Source organism: Macaca thibetana, chromosome 2 (assembly GCF_024542745.1).
Source record: "Macaca thibetana thibetana isolate TM-01 chromosome 2, ASM2454274v1, whole genome shotgun sequence".
In the NCBI taxonomy this organism is placed as follows: Eukaryota; Metazoa; Chordata; class Mammalia; order Primates; family Cercopithecidae; genus Macaca; species Macaca thibetana.
The window spans coordinates 154,245,506-154,258,163 of NC_065579.1; the positions used below are offsets into that span (position 1 = coordinate 154,245,506).

A 12,658-nucleotide genomic window follows, 5' to 3' on the forward strand; every position below is an offset into this window, starting at 1 on the left:
CTACCAATTGCAAAACAACCAAAACAACTTGTTAAAAGACAGTATTTGTATGACTGTTTTTAAATGGTCGTAAATAGTGTATAGAAGAATAGAGATTTTGTGAGAAAGATACGGGCCTATACAGAGGGGTGAACTTGCAAATGACCATCTTGCACTTGGGAATAGTGTCTGTTTTCCTGATCCTAATCACTGGGAAGGATTCTGTAATCTCTGTCAAATAAATTGCAAACACTACCACGCATGGCCTTGGGTCTACTACTGTCTGTGACATAAACAGTTTCTCCCTAGAGACTTTGGTGTGAGGGTACAGGGGGAAGGTAGCTTTTGGAGGGGCTTGCAAGACCTTTCCCTTTGTGCCTTCGATTCTGTATATATGTTTTGGTCAGATGTCTTACCATTACCCTCTCTGATAACTCCCCACCCACTTTCCCAATCACTAAACACTTTTTGAAACCATTCAACTCTTTCCTTTCAATGATTGAGCCCTTCATTGTTTCATAAGCTCCTCTTGTGTGAATCTCTGTGAATGTGTGCCAAGTTTGCAGTTTAATGCCTGTCCCATGTAGGAGCCCAATATCACAGTATATAAAGTTTCTACACTGGATATCCATGGACTAAAGAGGGGTCTAGCATTCGGAGTTCGACGTCAGTGAGTTTAGCTTATCCAAGGGTACGTCTAGATGGTGCTGAGAAATTTATCCCAAGTCAGAGTTGCATCCCCCAGGACTTTAGGCTCAGATGGACAACCCCATCATATTCACAGAATCCCTCTAAGATAATTGAAGTTTAAGATTGTCAGCCCACCTGGGGTGTACAGTGTTGACCAGGGTTTCTCAACCTTAGCACTATTGACATTTGAGGCCAGATAATTATTTGTTGTTCGGACCATCCTGTGAATTATAGTATGTTTAGCAGCATCCGTGGCATCTACCTACTAGATGTGAATAGCACCCTTCTCTTAATTTTGACAACCATGAGTGTCTCCAGAATTGCCAGATGTCCCCTAAAGGTGCAAAATTGCATCATTGAGAACCACTAGTAAAGAGGCACTGTGGCATGCCGTGCTCTAGGGAGCCCACAGAAGTGCAGCTCTGGGAACTGGAGCTGAAGAAACCCAAGAGGCCCATTGGTGTCTTCTTGGAAGAGGTTAGTCCAGAGTGTCTGTACCATGTGGAGTGTATACTGGGATGACATTGACCTTGGAATGTAAACTCCTGGGATTCTTGCTTCTGCAGATTTGGAGCAGGGTTTTCCTCTTATCTGTTTTTCAGTTTACTTATTTGAAAATGAGGAATGGTGTTTACGTCACAAAACACTATAGTGAGGATAAAATGAGGTTTTATATATATATACACCCATACATACACATACACACTTCTTCCAAATGATATAATAATATATAAACATTGAATGAATAATGGTTCAAATATAAGTGTACTTAGTTGCCACTATGATTAAAAGGGCAATATAGGAAAAGTACATTTTCTTCTAATCCATCATGTCGTAATAGCCCTCCCTGTGGTTTGCAGTATGGCTCTATGCTAGAAGGCACAATAGGAAAATGTCCAACTTAAAAAAAAAAAAGAAAAGAAAAAATATCTTTCTAGCAATCAAAATCTCAACTAAATTAGAATGCAAATAGGTTTTTATATTTGCTTCATAATTTTCCATTAAATAATCTGACCAGACTATGCAAGAATTTAAATGCCTTGATGGGAGATACTGGCTTTTAGTTCTCTTGGGATTTCATTGTAATAAACCTGGTAAATAATTCAGGAACATATGAGAGGCCAATGAATGGCCAGCACCTGGTGCTATATTGTTTGTGCATAAGCACACAGACTCAAAAGATGGCACTCTCCACCTGTCACTGTTGTTCTGGCTTAAACGTGGGCCCTGTGTTCAGTGGCAATTGAAATAATAGTAACTGATATTTTTGCCTTTCCAATTTTCCTTCACAATGAAAGAAAACTGTGCTAAGCTGTTTAAAAAACACAAAGCAGAAGTGGCAGCCTCTTTTAGATTACCATTGGTAAAATTTCAAATCTATTTTCTCTATTAAGGGATTGATTGCTTTAAAGAATTAGGGATATGGCTATCTTTTCTACTGGTGCTAATTTGAGCCTTTTTGACTTTCTATCTTCGTTCCACAAGGCTGAGCTTCTCTTTAGATCACATTATTCATATTGCAAGGATCTTCTGAGAGAAATAACACCATCCTCTGGCCAGCCACTCACTCTGCAGGAGTTCCTAGAGCTCCCCAGTTTCTTTCCCTATTGTCTGAGTAGTCTGTCTCACTCCTGTTAGTATCACAGTTTAAATACAAACAAAGGCTCTTGCAGGCAGCTTGGGTACCTTTCTGTGACCCCAACTGACTGGACATAGAATGTTCCTCACTGAGAGAACAAGAGCTAGAGTGACCGACAGATCATGTGAGGAGACAGCATGGGGCACCTGAGCCCAGCACCATCCAGGATCAGACAGAACTTAAGCCATGAGCTGCATAGAAAGATCCTGGGAGGGCACTGGGTTTTCCAGTATGGAAAAAAGAAAGATGTGGCTCACAAGTCTAAGCTAAGGTCTTTACAGTACTGGGCCATAAAAAGGATCTGAAAAGAAACTGCAGAAAATGTTAGATATGTTTTATCTTTGTTTTAAAAATATTATTTATTATAATGGCTTAAAATATGTTTATTTAAGTATATTTGATACCTTTATAATATATATAATAAAGTGTATAATAAAATATAACTATGTAATTAAAATAGATGATATTTTAAAACCTCTGTAATAAACCATTTATGTGTTTGTGTGCACACGCGTGTGCCTTTTGTTTAACAGGTTTAATTGCTTTCCTTTCTTCAGGAACCAGAGTGAGGGTACTCAAGCAGTGACTGCCATCTGGTGGTTAACCAGAATCATCACTTTGTGTAGCCTGATGGTTACTAAGATGTCCACTCTTGACTCACATGGCATGCACTGGCAGCCCGCGAAGGATGTCTGATTTTGGAGGGTAACCAGTTGAAGGATGTCTGATGAAGGAGCCTAGTGAAATAACCCTTTGCTTCTACCTGAATGTGTTGTTCACTGTGGATTCTGAGCCTGCAGCCAGCTCCAAAATGGGACCTCTGAAGAAAAGATTTGAGTTGCTCTTGTGTTTTAGTCAAAGATCTGCATCCCTACCAGTGGGTAACCAAGACTGTGAATAAGCACACACCAACAGGGGCATGTGGTGACATGGAGCCTGAAATAAACTGCTCTGAATTGTGTGACGGCTTTCCTGGCCAGGAGCTGGATCGGAGACCCCTTCATGATCTCTGCAAGACAACAATTGTAAGTGAGCAGCCACGGGGTACCAGGGCTGCTCAGATATATGTGTTGGTGGTGGTGTTGGGGAGGAGGAGGTAGAAGGAAAGGAGGATGAGGAAGGGGAGGAGGGGGAGGAGGAACTGCTCATGCAGGATACATATTTCCCAGCATTGGTGACGATGGGGCAGTTTGTTTTTGACCTATAGAAAATCCTTCATTCCTAACAGCTTCTCCTTATTCTGTCCTCAGACGTCTTCCCACCACAGCAGTAAGACCATCTCTTCATTATCTCCTGTCCTCTTGGGTATTGTTTGGACTTTTCTCAGCTGTGGACTTCTGCTGATACTTTTCTTTCTTGCCTTTACAATTCGCTGCAGGAAGAACAGGTAAGCAGCCCAGTTTCTCCTCACACATAGCTGAATCATGAAACCCAGAATGTTAGTATTATTTTGGCAGCACAAGCCGCTAGCTGGTCTCCCACCACAGGATTAAGCCACATGAGAAGTTCCCTCTGAAATAGTCTACCTGTTGAGAAAGGGAAAGATGTAGGTCAGTATTGTGCTAACTACTGCAAGGGTATGCAAAGAAGAGAATGAAGAGTCTCTCTCTATAATGGAGGTACAATCCTTCTGAGAAGATGAGGTATTTATATTTAAAATGAAGACCATGTAGAGGATTCCAAAGCAACACACAACTTGAGGACAACACAGCAGAACCAGTCTGGGTGAGTTAGGGTTTCTGCAAAAGCAGTGAAGCGCTACTACCTGGCTATTTGCTAGATAATTCTGCCTGACTGGAAAGTCACAGACTCATTGAGGTAAGTATGGCTCCCAGGATTCGCAAAAGAAGCAAAATGGTGATGTTTTTCTAAAGGAACTTGTAGCACCTTGGCTTGGATGCAATTTCATCCTTCCTCAGGGCCCATCCCATCTCTCCCACCCCAACACTGTACCCTCATCCTACCACAGCTGTCCCAGGGTACCTCATGAGAAGCCCTGCCCCAACCTTCTCCTTAGCCCACAGCTGACTTCTAGATGGAGCCCACAATCAGAAATTAACAGCTTCCTCAAACCAGCCAAACTCGTCCGGCCCCACTCCAGCCTTACCCTGTGTGGTGACCAATCATGCTGTGTTCCATTGCATGTGGATTTGACACTCAGATGAGAATCGGTCAGTTGCATTTTGGGACGCTGTTTTGCCATGTTAGGCATGGAGGATATGGAATTGTTAAGCAGCAGTGACTTGGTCGTTGGGTCACCCTCAGCATGGTGGTGATATGTGGCACTCCAACTAGAGTATACCCCAGAGACTGCCTCATCCACTTTTCATTCTGTTCCTCAAGCACACTACACTGACTCCCATCTCAAGGCTTTTGTACTTACTGTTCCTGAACTGTTCCCTCTGCCTGGAAGTCCTCCTCAGATCTTCCCATGACTAATTCCTTCTCATCTTGTAGGTCTTGGCTCCAATGTCACCTCTTCAGAGACACTTTCCCTGATCATCCTATCTAAAATAGCATCTCTACCCATGATCACCCGCTCATCTCATTCCATATCCTATCAGCCTGTTTTATGTTCCTTATAGCAAGCATAGTCTGCTATACCATATTTATCGATTTACCTTTTGATTGTCTGTATCCCCTACCAGAATGGAAGTCTGTGAACACAGGGACTTTGCCTGTCCTGTCGTGCTCACCACTGTGTCTCCAGCATTTAGAACAGACTCTGGGACATAATAGGTGCTCAGTAAATATGCACCCAGTGATCCTGGAACGAAAGAGATTTAAATCTCAGCAGTGGCTACTGCCAACAAAATGACTGGGAAAATCATGCATTTCAAGGTTAGAGAACTATGGAGTAGCCTTTTCAGCTATAGCATGTTTCTATAATGCAAAGTAATACTTAATTGGTATTACCCAGTTGGTAATAAGAAAATTATGTCATTGATTCATATGTTACTTTTCCCCCAGCAAATCAATAGTTTAAACATTCAGGGGCAAGCTTTCTCACAGCTAGTAAAGGAAGCTTTAAGCTTGGCAGTTCCATCCCTTAGGGCAAGTAGTGGCTGGCTTAATGGCTTAAGAACTTGTGTCTTCCCTACAACATGAGGCTGTAGGAGTAGATGAAGAAGCAGAGAAGACATTTGCCTTATGTTTAAAAACTTCAGTTGATTGTTAAAGAAAGCACAGATCCAGAGCAGATTTTTAATTTTTTGACAATGTTATCTATTGGAGATGAATGCCCCTGAGGACCTGTGTCTTGAGATTTAAGACTGTAGAAGTTGACTTTGATCCTGAGTACAAATGATAGTGGACATTTACTGGGTGGTAGTGTTTTAGTTGGAAGATTTAATATTTTATTAATACTCGTGTTACAAAGTTAACTGTTTTGAGTGTTATGACCCCATCCTATTTTCCCCACAAACTATTATTTTTATATATAATTTTGCAGAATACAAGGTTTATCAAGCATTTACATATCCTGTTAAAACAGGAACACCTGTAAACAGCATTATACTAGAAACCCTTATATTTCTTTCACTCTGTTAAAGATTTTGCTGCCTGTTTTGTTTGCAATGGGAGCATGACTTGGCATAAAGAATACAATATTAAGAGGTACTCTGAATAGAAACACATTTTACAATTAAGTGGCTTACAAAGTCAGACAAGGAAAGATAAAATAACCCAGTTTCAAAAGTGTTTTATTGAACAATGCATTTATTAAAAGATGCAGCATCACAATCAGATTTCGTTATAATTCTGTGGTCTCTAAATTTGTGACTGTGTATGTGAATATTCATGTGTGTGTACATGCAAGAAAGAAGAGGAAGAAAGATATTTTAACACAATAAAAATAATACAAAAATGTTTAAATCCAGTTGCAGATATTGAATTTTTGATTAAAAAAAAAAATTCAAAAACCAGTAAGGATAAAGAAAACTTGAACACTATAAACCAACTTGACCCAATTGACATTTATATTACCTTTCACCCAACAACAGCAGAATACATATTCTTTTGAAGTATACATGGAACATTTACTAAGATACATCATATTCTGGGCCATAGAAAAAGTCTCATTAAATTTAAAAGGATTCAAGCTGGGTGCAGTGGCTCATGCCTGTAATCCCAGCACTTTGGGATGCTGAGGCAGATAGATCACCAGAGGTCAGGAGTTTGAGACCAGCCTAGCCAACATGTGAAAACCCATCTCTACTAAAAATACAAAAATTAGATGGGTGTGGTGGCACGCATCTGTAGTCCCAGCTATTTGGGAGACTGAGGCAGGAGAACCCAGGAGGCAGAGATTGCAGTGAGCCAAGATCATGCCACTGCACTCCAGCCTGGGTGACACAGCAAGACTCTGTCTCAAAAAAAAAAAAAAATTTAAAGGATTCAAGTCATAAAAAGTATGTTTTCTGACAATCAAATTAAAATGGAAATCAACAGCGGAAAGATCTCTGGAAAATCCTGAAATATGTAGAAACTACATAGAACACTTTAAATAATCCATGGTCAAAAAAGAAATCAAAAGGAAAGCTAGAAAATGTTGACCAGAATTAAAATGAAAAATACAACCTAAGATTTGTTGGATGCCACTAAAGCAGTATTAGGGGGAAATTTAGAGCACTAAACTCCATATTAGAAAAGAAGAAATGTCTCAAATCCATGACCTTAGCTTCCACCCTACAAACAGAAAAAAAGAGCAAATGAGACCCAAAGTAAGTAGAAGAAAGGAAATAATAAAGATCAGGTTAGAAAATAAAATAGAAAACAGAAGAACAATAGGAAAAAGTCAGTAAAGCCAAAAGCTATGAAGATAAGTAAAACTGATCAACCTCTAGCCAAAGTGATCAGAATAAAAAGAAGTAAGATACAATTACCCAAATAAGGAATGGGAGAGGTGACATCACTATAGATTCTACAGATATGAGGGATAAGGTAATGTTGTAAACAACTATGGTAGGCAGCCTCTAAGATGTTCTTCAATGATTCCCAACTCCTTGTAGTCACACTCCTATGAAATCCTCTCTCCTTGAGTATGGGGTGAACTTACTGAGTTGCTTATTAATGAGATGCCACTTTTGGCATTAAGTCACAAAAACTGTGACTTCCATCTTGGATCTCTCTCATTGTCCCACTAACTCACTCTGTGGGAGGCCAGCTGTTGTGTTATGAGCTTTCCTGTAAAGAGGCCCACACTGGCAAGGAACTGATGTTTCCAGCCTGCTGCCAGCAAGTACCTGGGGCTTACTAACAGCCATGTCAGTGAACTTTGAAACAGGTGACACCTTGATTGTATTCTTATGTGAAAACCTGAACCACAGGCACCGAACTAAGCTGTGCCTTAGAAATATTACCAGTTCAACTCAAACTCTTCAAAAAAAAACTGAAAATAAGGAAGTAATTCCCAACTCATTCTATGAGGACAGCATTACCCTGATACCAAAATTGAATAGACAGAATAAGAGGAAGAGGAAGAAGAAGAAGAAGAAGAAGAAGAAGAAGAAGAAGAAGAGGAGGAGGGAGAGGGGGAGGAGGAGGAAGAGGAAGGGGAAAGCTATAGGCTAATATGTCTTATAACATAGATTCAAAATTTTAAACAAAATTTTAACAAATTGAGTATGACTAAATGGTAAAAAGAGAATGCATCATTGTGACAATGTGAGGTTTGTCCCTGGAATGCAAGGTTTGTTTAATATCCAAAGGTTTATCAATAACTCATGACATTTACCAACTAAAAAAGAAAACTATGTAATCATCTCAGTAGATACAGAAAAATTTTTTGACAAACTTCAACATCAATTTCTGATAAAGTCTCAACAAACTAAGCATAGAAGAGAAATTCCTCCCCATTGCACAGCACAGCTGCTGTGGCAGATCATGGCCAGACTGCTTCTTTAAGTGGGACCCTGATCCATCCCTCCTCACTGGGCAGGACCTCCCTGTGAGAATTTCAGCAACTCCAGCCAGGATTTTATGGACAGAACTCTGATCTCTCTGGGACAGAGTCCCTGGAGGGAGGGGTGGCCAGTCTCTGTGGTTCAGCCAACTTAGCCTTTCCTGCCTGCTGGCTCTGGAGAGTCTGGACAGTCTGGACAAAAGCGGATCCCCCCAGTGCAGTGCACCCAATCCCCCAAAGGGCAGCCATACTGCTTCTTTAAGCAGGTCCCTGATCCCATTCCTCCTGACTAGGTGAGACCTCCTAAAGGGATCCCCAGACACCTCTTACAGGAGTGTTCAGGTCAGTATCAGGTTGGTGTTCCCCTAGGACAGAGCTCCCAGAGGAAGGAGCAGGCAGCCATTTTTGCTGTTTTGCACCCTTCACTGTTAATACCTCCAGGTGCTGGAGGGACCCAGGTGGTTAGGGTCTAGAGTGGACCCCCAGCAAACCACAACAGCCCTGCAGAAGAGGGGCCTGACTATTAAAAGAAAAATAGAAAGCAGCAACAATAACCTAAACAAAAAAGACCCCACAAAAACCGCATTCAAAGGTCAACAACCTCAAAGATTGAAGGTAGATAAGCCCACAAAGATGAGAAAGAATCAATGCAAAAATGCTGAAAACTCAAAAAGCCAGAGTACCTCTTCTCCTCCAAATGATTGCAATACCTCTCCAGCAAGGGCACAGAACTGGGCTGAGACTGAGATGGCTGAATTGACAGAAGTAGCCTTCAGAATGAGGGTAATAACGAACTTTGCTGAGCTAAAGGAGCATATTCTAACCCAATGCAAAGAATCTAAGAATCATGATAAAACATTACAGAAGCTGATAACCAGAATAGCCAGTTCAGAGGGGAACATAAAACACCTAATGGAGTTGAGAAACACAACGTGAGAACTTCACAATCCAATCACTAGTGTCTATAGCCGAGTAGACCAAGCAACAGAAAGAATCTCAGAGCTTGAAGACTGTCTTTCTGAAATAAGACAGGCAGGCAAGAATAGAGGAAAAAAGAACGAAAACAAACAAAGAAACAAAACCTCCAACAAATACGGGATTGTGTAAAAAGACCAAACCTACAACTGATTGAGGTACCTGAAAGAGACGGACAGAAAGGAACCAAGTTGGAAAACATACTTCACGATGTCATCCAGGAGAACCTCGCCAACCTAGCAAGACAGGCCAACATTCAAATTCAGGAAATGTGGAGAACCCCAGTAAGATACCCCACAAGAAGATCAACCCCAAAACACGTAATCATCAGATTATCCAAGGTCAAAATGAAAGAAAAAATGTTAAGGGCAGCCAGAGAGAGAGGCCAGGTCATGTACAAAGTGAAGCCCATCAGACTAACAGTGGATCTCTCAGCAGAAATCCTACAAGCCAAAGAGACTGGAGGCCAATATTCAAAATTCTTAAAAGAAAAGAATTTCCAACCCAGAATTTCCTATCAGGCCAAATTAAGCTTCATAAGTGAAGGAGAAATAAGATCCTTTTCAGACAAGCAAATGCTGAGGGAATTTGTTACAACCAGGACTGCCCTGCAAGTGCTCCTGAAGGAAGTACTAAAATTGGAAAGGAAAAACTTACCAGCCACTACAAAAACACACTGAAGTACACAGACCAGTGACACTATGAAGGAACCACATAAACAACTTGGCAAAATAAACAGCTAGCATCATGATGACAGAATCACATTCACACATAACAATACTAACCTTCAATGTAAATGGGCTAAATGCCCCAATTAAAAGACACAGAATGGCAAGCTCGCTAAAGAGCAAAGACCCATCAGCATCAGCAAATACCCAGATGCTGTCTTCCAGAGACCCATCTCAGGTGCAGAGACACACATAGGTTCAAAATAAAGGAATGGAGGAAAATTTACCAAGCAAATGGAAAAAAAGGCAAGGGTTGCAGTCCTAGTTTCTGACAAAACAGACTTTAAACCAACAAAGATAAAAAAGACAAGGGCGTTCCATAATGGTAAAGGGCTCAATTCAACGAGAAGAGCTAACTATCCTAAATACATATGCACCTAATGTAGGAACAACCAGACTCATAAAGCAAGTTCTTAGAGACCTACAAAGAGACTTAGACTCCCACTCAATAATAGTGAAAGACTTTAACACTCCACTGACAATATTAGATCATTGAGACAGAAAATTAACAAAGATATGCAGGACCTGAACTAAACTCTGGATCAAATGGACCTGATAGATATCTACAGAACTCTCCACCCAAAAACAACACAATATACATTCTTCTCATAGCCACATGGCAGTCTAAAATTGATCATATAATCAGAAGTAAAATACTCCTCAGCAAATGCAAAAGAACTGAACATAGCAAACAGTCTCTCCAACCACAACACAATCAAATTAGAACTCAAGATTAAGAAATTCACTCAAAACCATACAACTACATGGAAATGAACAACCTGCTCCTGAATGACTCCTGGGTAAATAATGAAATTAAGGCAGAAATCAAGAAGTTCCTTGAAACTAATGACAACAAAGAGACAATGTACCAGAATCTCCGGGACACAGCTAAAGCTGTGTTGAGATAAATTTGTAGCACTAAATGCCCATATCAAAAAGCTAGAAAGATCTTAAGTCAACAATCTAACATCACAACTAAGCAAACTAGACAACCAAGAGCAAACAAATCCCAAAGCTAGCAGAAGACAAGAAATAACCAAGATCAGACTGGAACTGAAGGAGATAGAGACACAAAAAAATTTCAAAAACCAACAAATCCAGGACCTGTTTTTTTGAAAAATAAAATAAAATAGACTGCTACCTAAACTAATAAGAAAAGAGAGAAAAATCAAATAGACACAATGAGAAATGATAGGGGGAGTATCACCACTGACCTCACAGAAATGCAAACAACCATCAGAGAATGCTATAAACACCTCTATGCACATGAACTAGAAAATCTAGAAGGAATGGGTAAATTCCTGGGCACAAACACTTTCCCAAGACTGAACCAGGAAGTAATTGAATCCCTGAATAGACCAATAATGAGTTCTGAAATTCAGGCAGTAACAAATAGCCTAGCAACCAAAAGAAAGCCCAGGAACAGATGAATTTACAGCTGAATTCTACCAGAGGTACAAAGAGGAGCTGGTACCATTTCTTCTGAAACTATTTCAAACAATTGAAAAGGAGAGACTCCTCCCTAACTCATTCTATGAGACCAGCATCGTCCTGATACCAAAACCTGGCAGAGACACAATTAAAAAAAAAGAAAACTTCAGACAAATATCCCTGATGAACATCAATACAAAAATCCTCAGTAAAAACTGGCAAACCAAATCCAGCAACACATCAAAAAACTTATCCACCACGATCAAGTTGGCTTCATCCCTGAGATTCAAGGTTGGTTTAACATATGTAAATCAGTAAATGTAACTCATCACATAAACCACATGATTTTCTCAATAGACACAGAAAAGGCCTTTGATAAAGTTCAACATCTCTTCAATAAACTCTCAATAAACTAAGTATTGAGGAATATACCTCAAAATAACAAGAACCATCTATGGCAAACCCACAGCCAGTATCATACTAAATGGGCAAAAGCTGGAAGCATTCCCCCTGAAAACTGGCACAAGACAAGGGTGCCTTCTCTCACCACTCTTATTCAACCTAGTATTAGAAGTTCTGGCCAGGGCAATCAGGCAAGAGAAAGAAATAAAGCATATTTAAATAGGAAGAAAAGAAGTGAAACCGTCTTTGTTAGCAGATGACATGATCCTATGTCTAGAAAACCTCATTGCCTTAGCCCAAAAGCTTCTTAAGCTGATAAGCAACTTCATCAAAGCCTCAGGATACAAAATCAGCACGCAAAAATTGCTAGCATTCCTATAAACCAACAACAGGCAAGCAGAGAGCCAAATAATGAATGAATTCCTATTCACAGTTGCTACAAAAAGAATAAAATACCTAGGAATACAGCTAACAAGGGAAGTACAGAGCCTCTTCAAGGAGAATGACAAACCACTGCTTAAGGAAATCAGAGAGGACACAAGCAAATAGAAAAACATTTCATGCTTATGGATAGGTAGAATCAATATTGTGAAAATGGCCATATTGCCAAAAGTAATTTATAGATTGAATGCTATTCACATTAAACTACCATTGACATTCTTCACAGAATTAGAAAAAAACTATTTTAAAATTCATGTGGAACCAAAAAAGAGCCCCAATAACCAAGGCAATCCTAAGCAAAAATAATAAAGCTGGAGGCATCATGCTACCTGACATCAAACTATAATACAAGGCTACAGTAAACAAAACATAATGGTATTGGTACAAAAACAGATGCATAGACCAATGGCACAGAATAAAGAACTCAGAAATAAGACCACACACCTACAAACATCTGATATTCATCAAACC

At 40.0% G+C, this 12,658-nt stretch overlaps 3 protein-coding genes across 7 annotated transcripts in view; 2 read left to right on the top strand and 1 right to left on the bottom strand.

Annotated features, from left to right (window-relative positions):
- The window catches only part of NDUFB4 (NADH:ubiquinone oxidoreductase subunit B4), an 812,324-nt gene that overhangs the window by 337,975 nt on the left and 461,691 nt on the right, over positions 1-12,658 (bottom strand). The gene's annotated exons all lie outside the window — the stretch shown is intronic.
- LOC126949250 (cytochrome c oxidase copper chaperone) overlaps positions 1-12,658 on the top strand; it is an 846,236-nt gene that overhangs the window by 261,547 nt on the left and 572,031 nt on the right. The gene's annotated exons all lie outside the window — the stretch shown is intronic.
- Positions 2,866-12,658, top strand: part of GPR156 (G protein-coupled receptor 156) — an 87,954-nt gene continuing 78,161 nt past the window's right edge. Inside the window, exons 1-2 of the mRNA XM_050781885.1 lie at positions 2,866-3,333; positions 3,559-3,695. Coding sequence (XP_050637842.1) covers positions 3,238-3,333; positions 3,559-3,695 — 233 coding nt within the window. The 5' untranslated portion in view covers positions 2,866-3,237. The remainder of the gene's footprint in view (positions 3,334-3,558; positions 3,696-12,658) is intronic.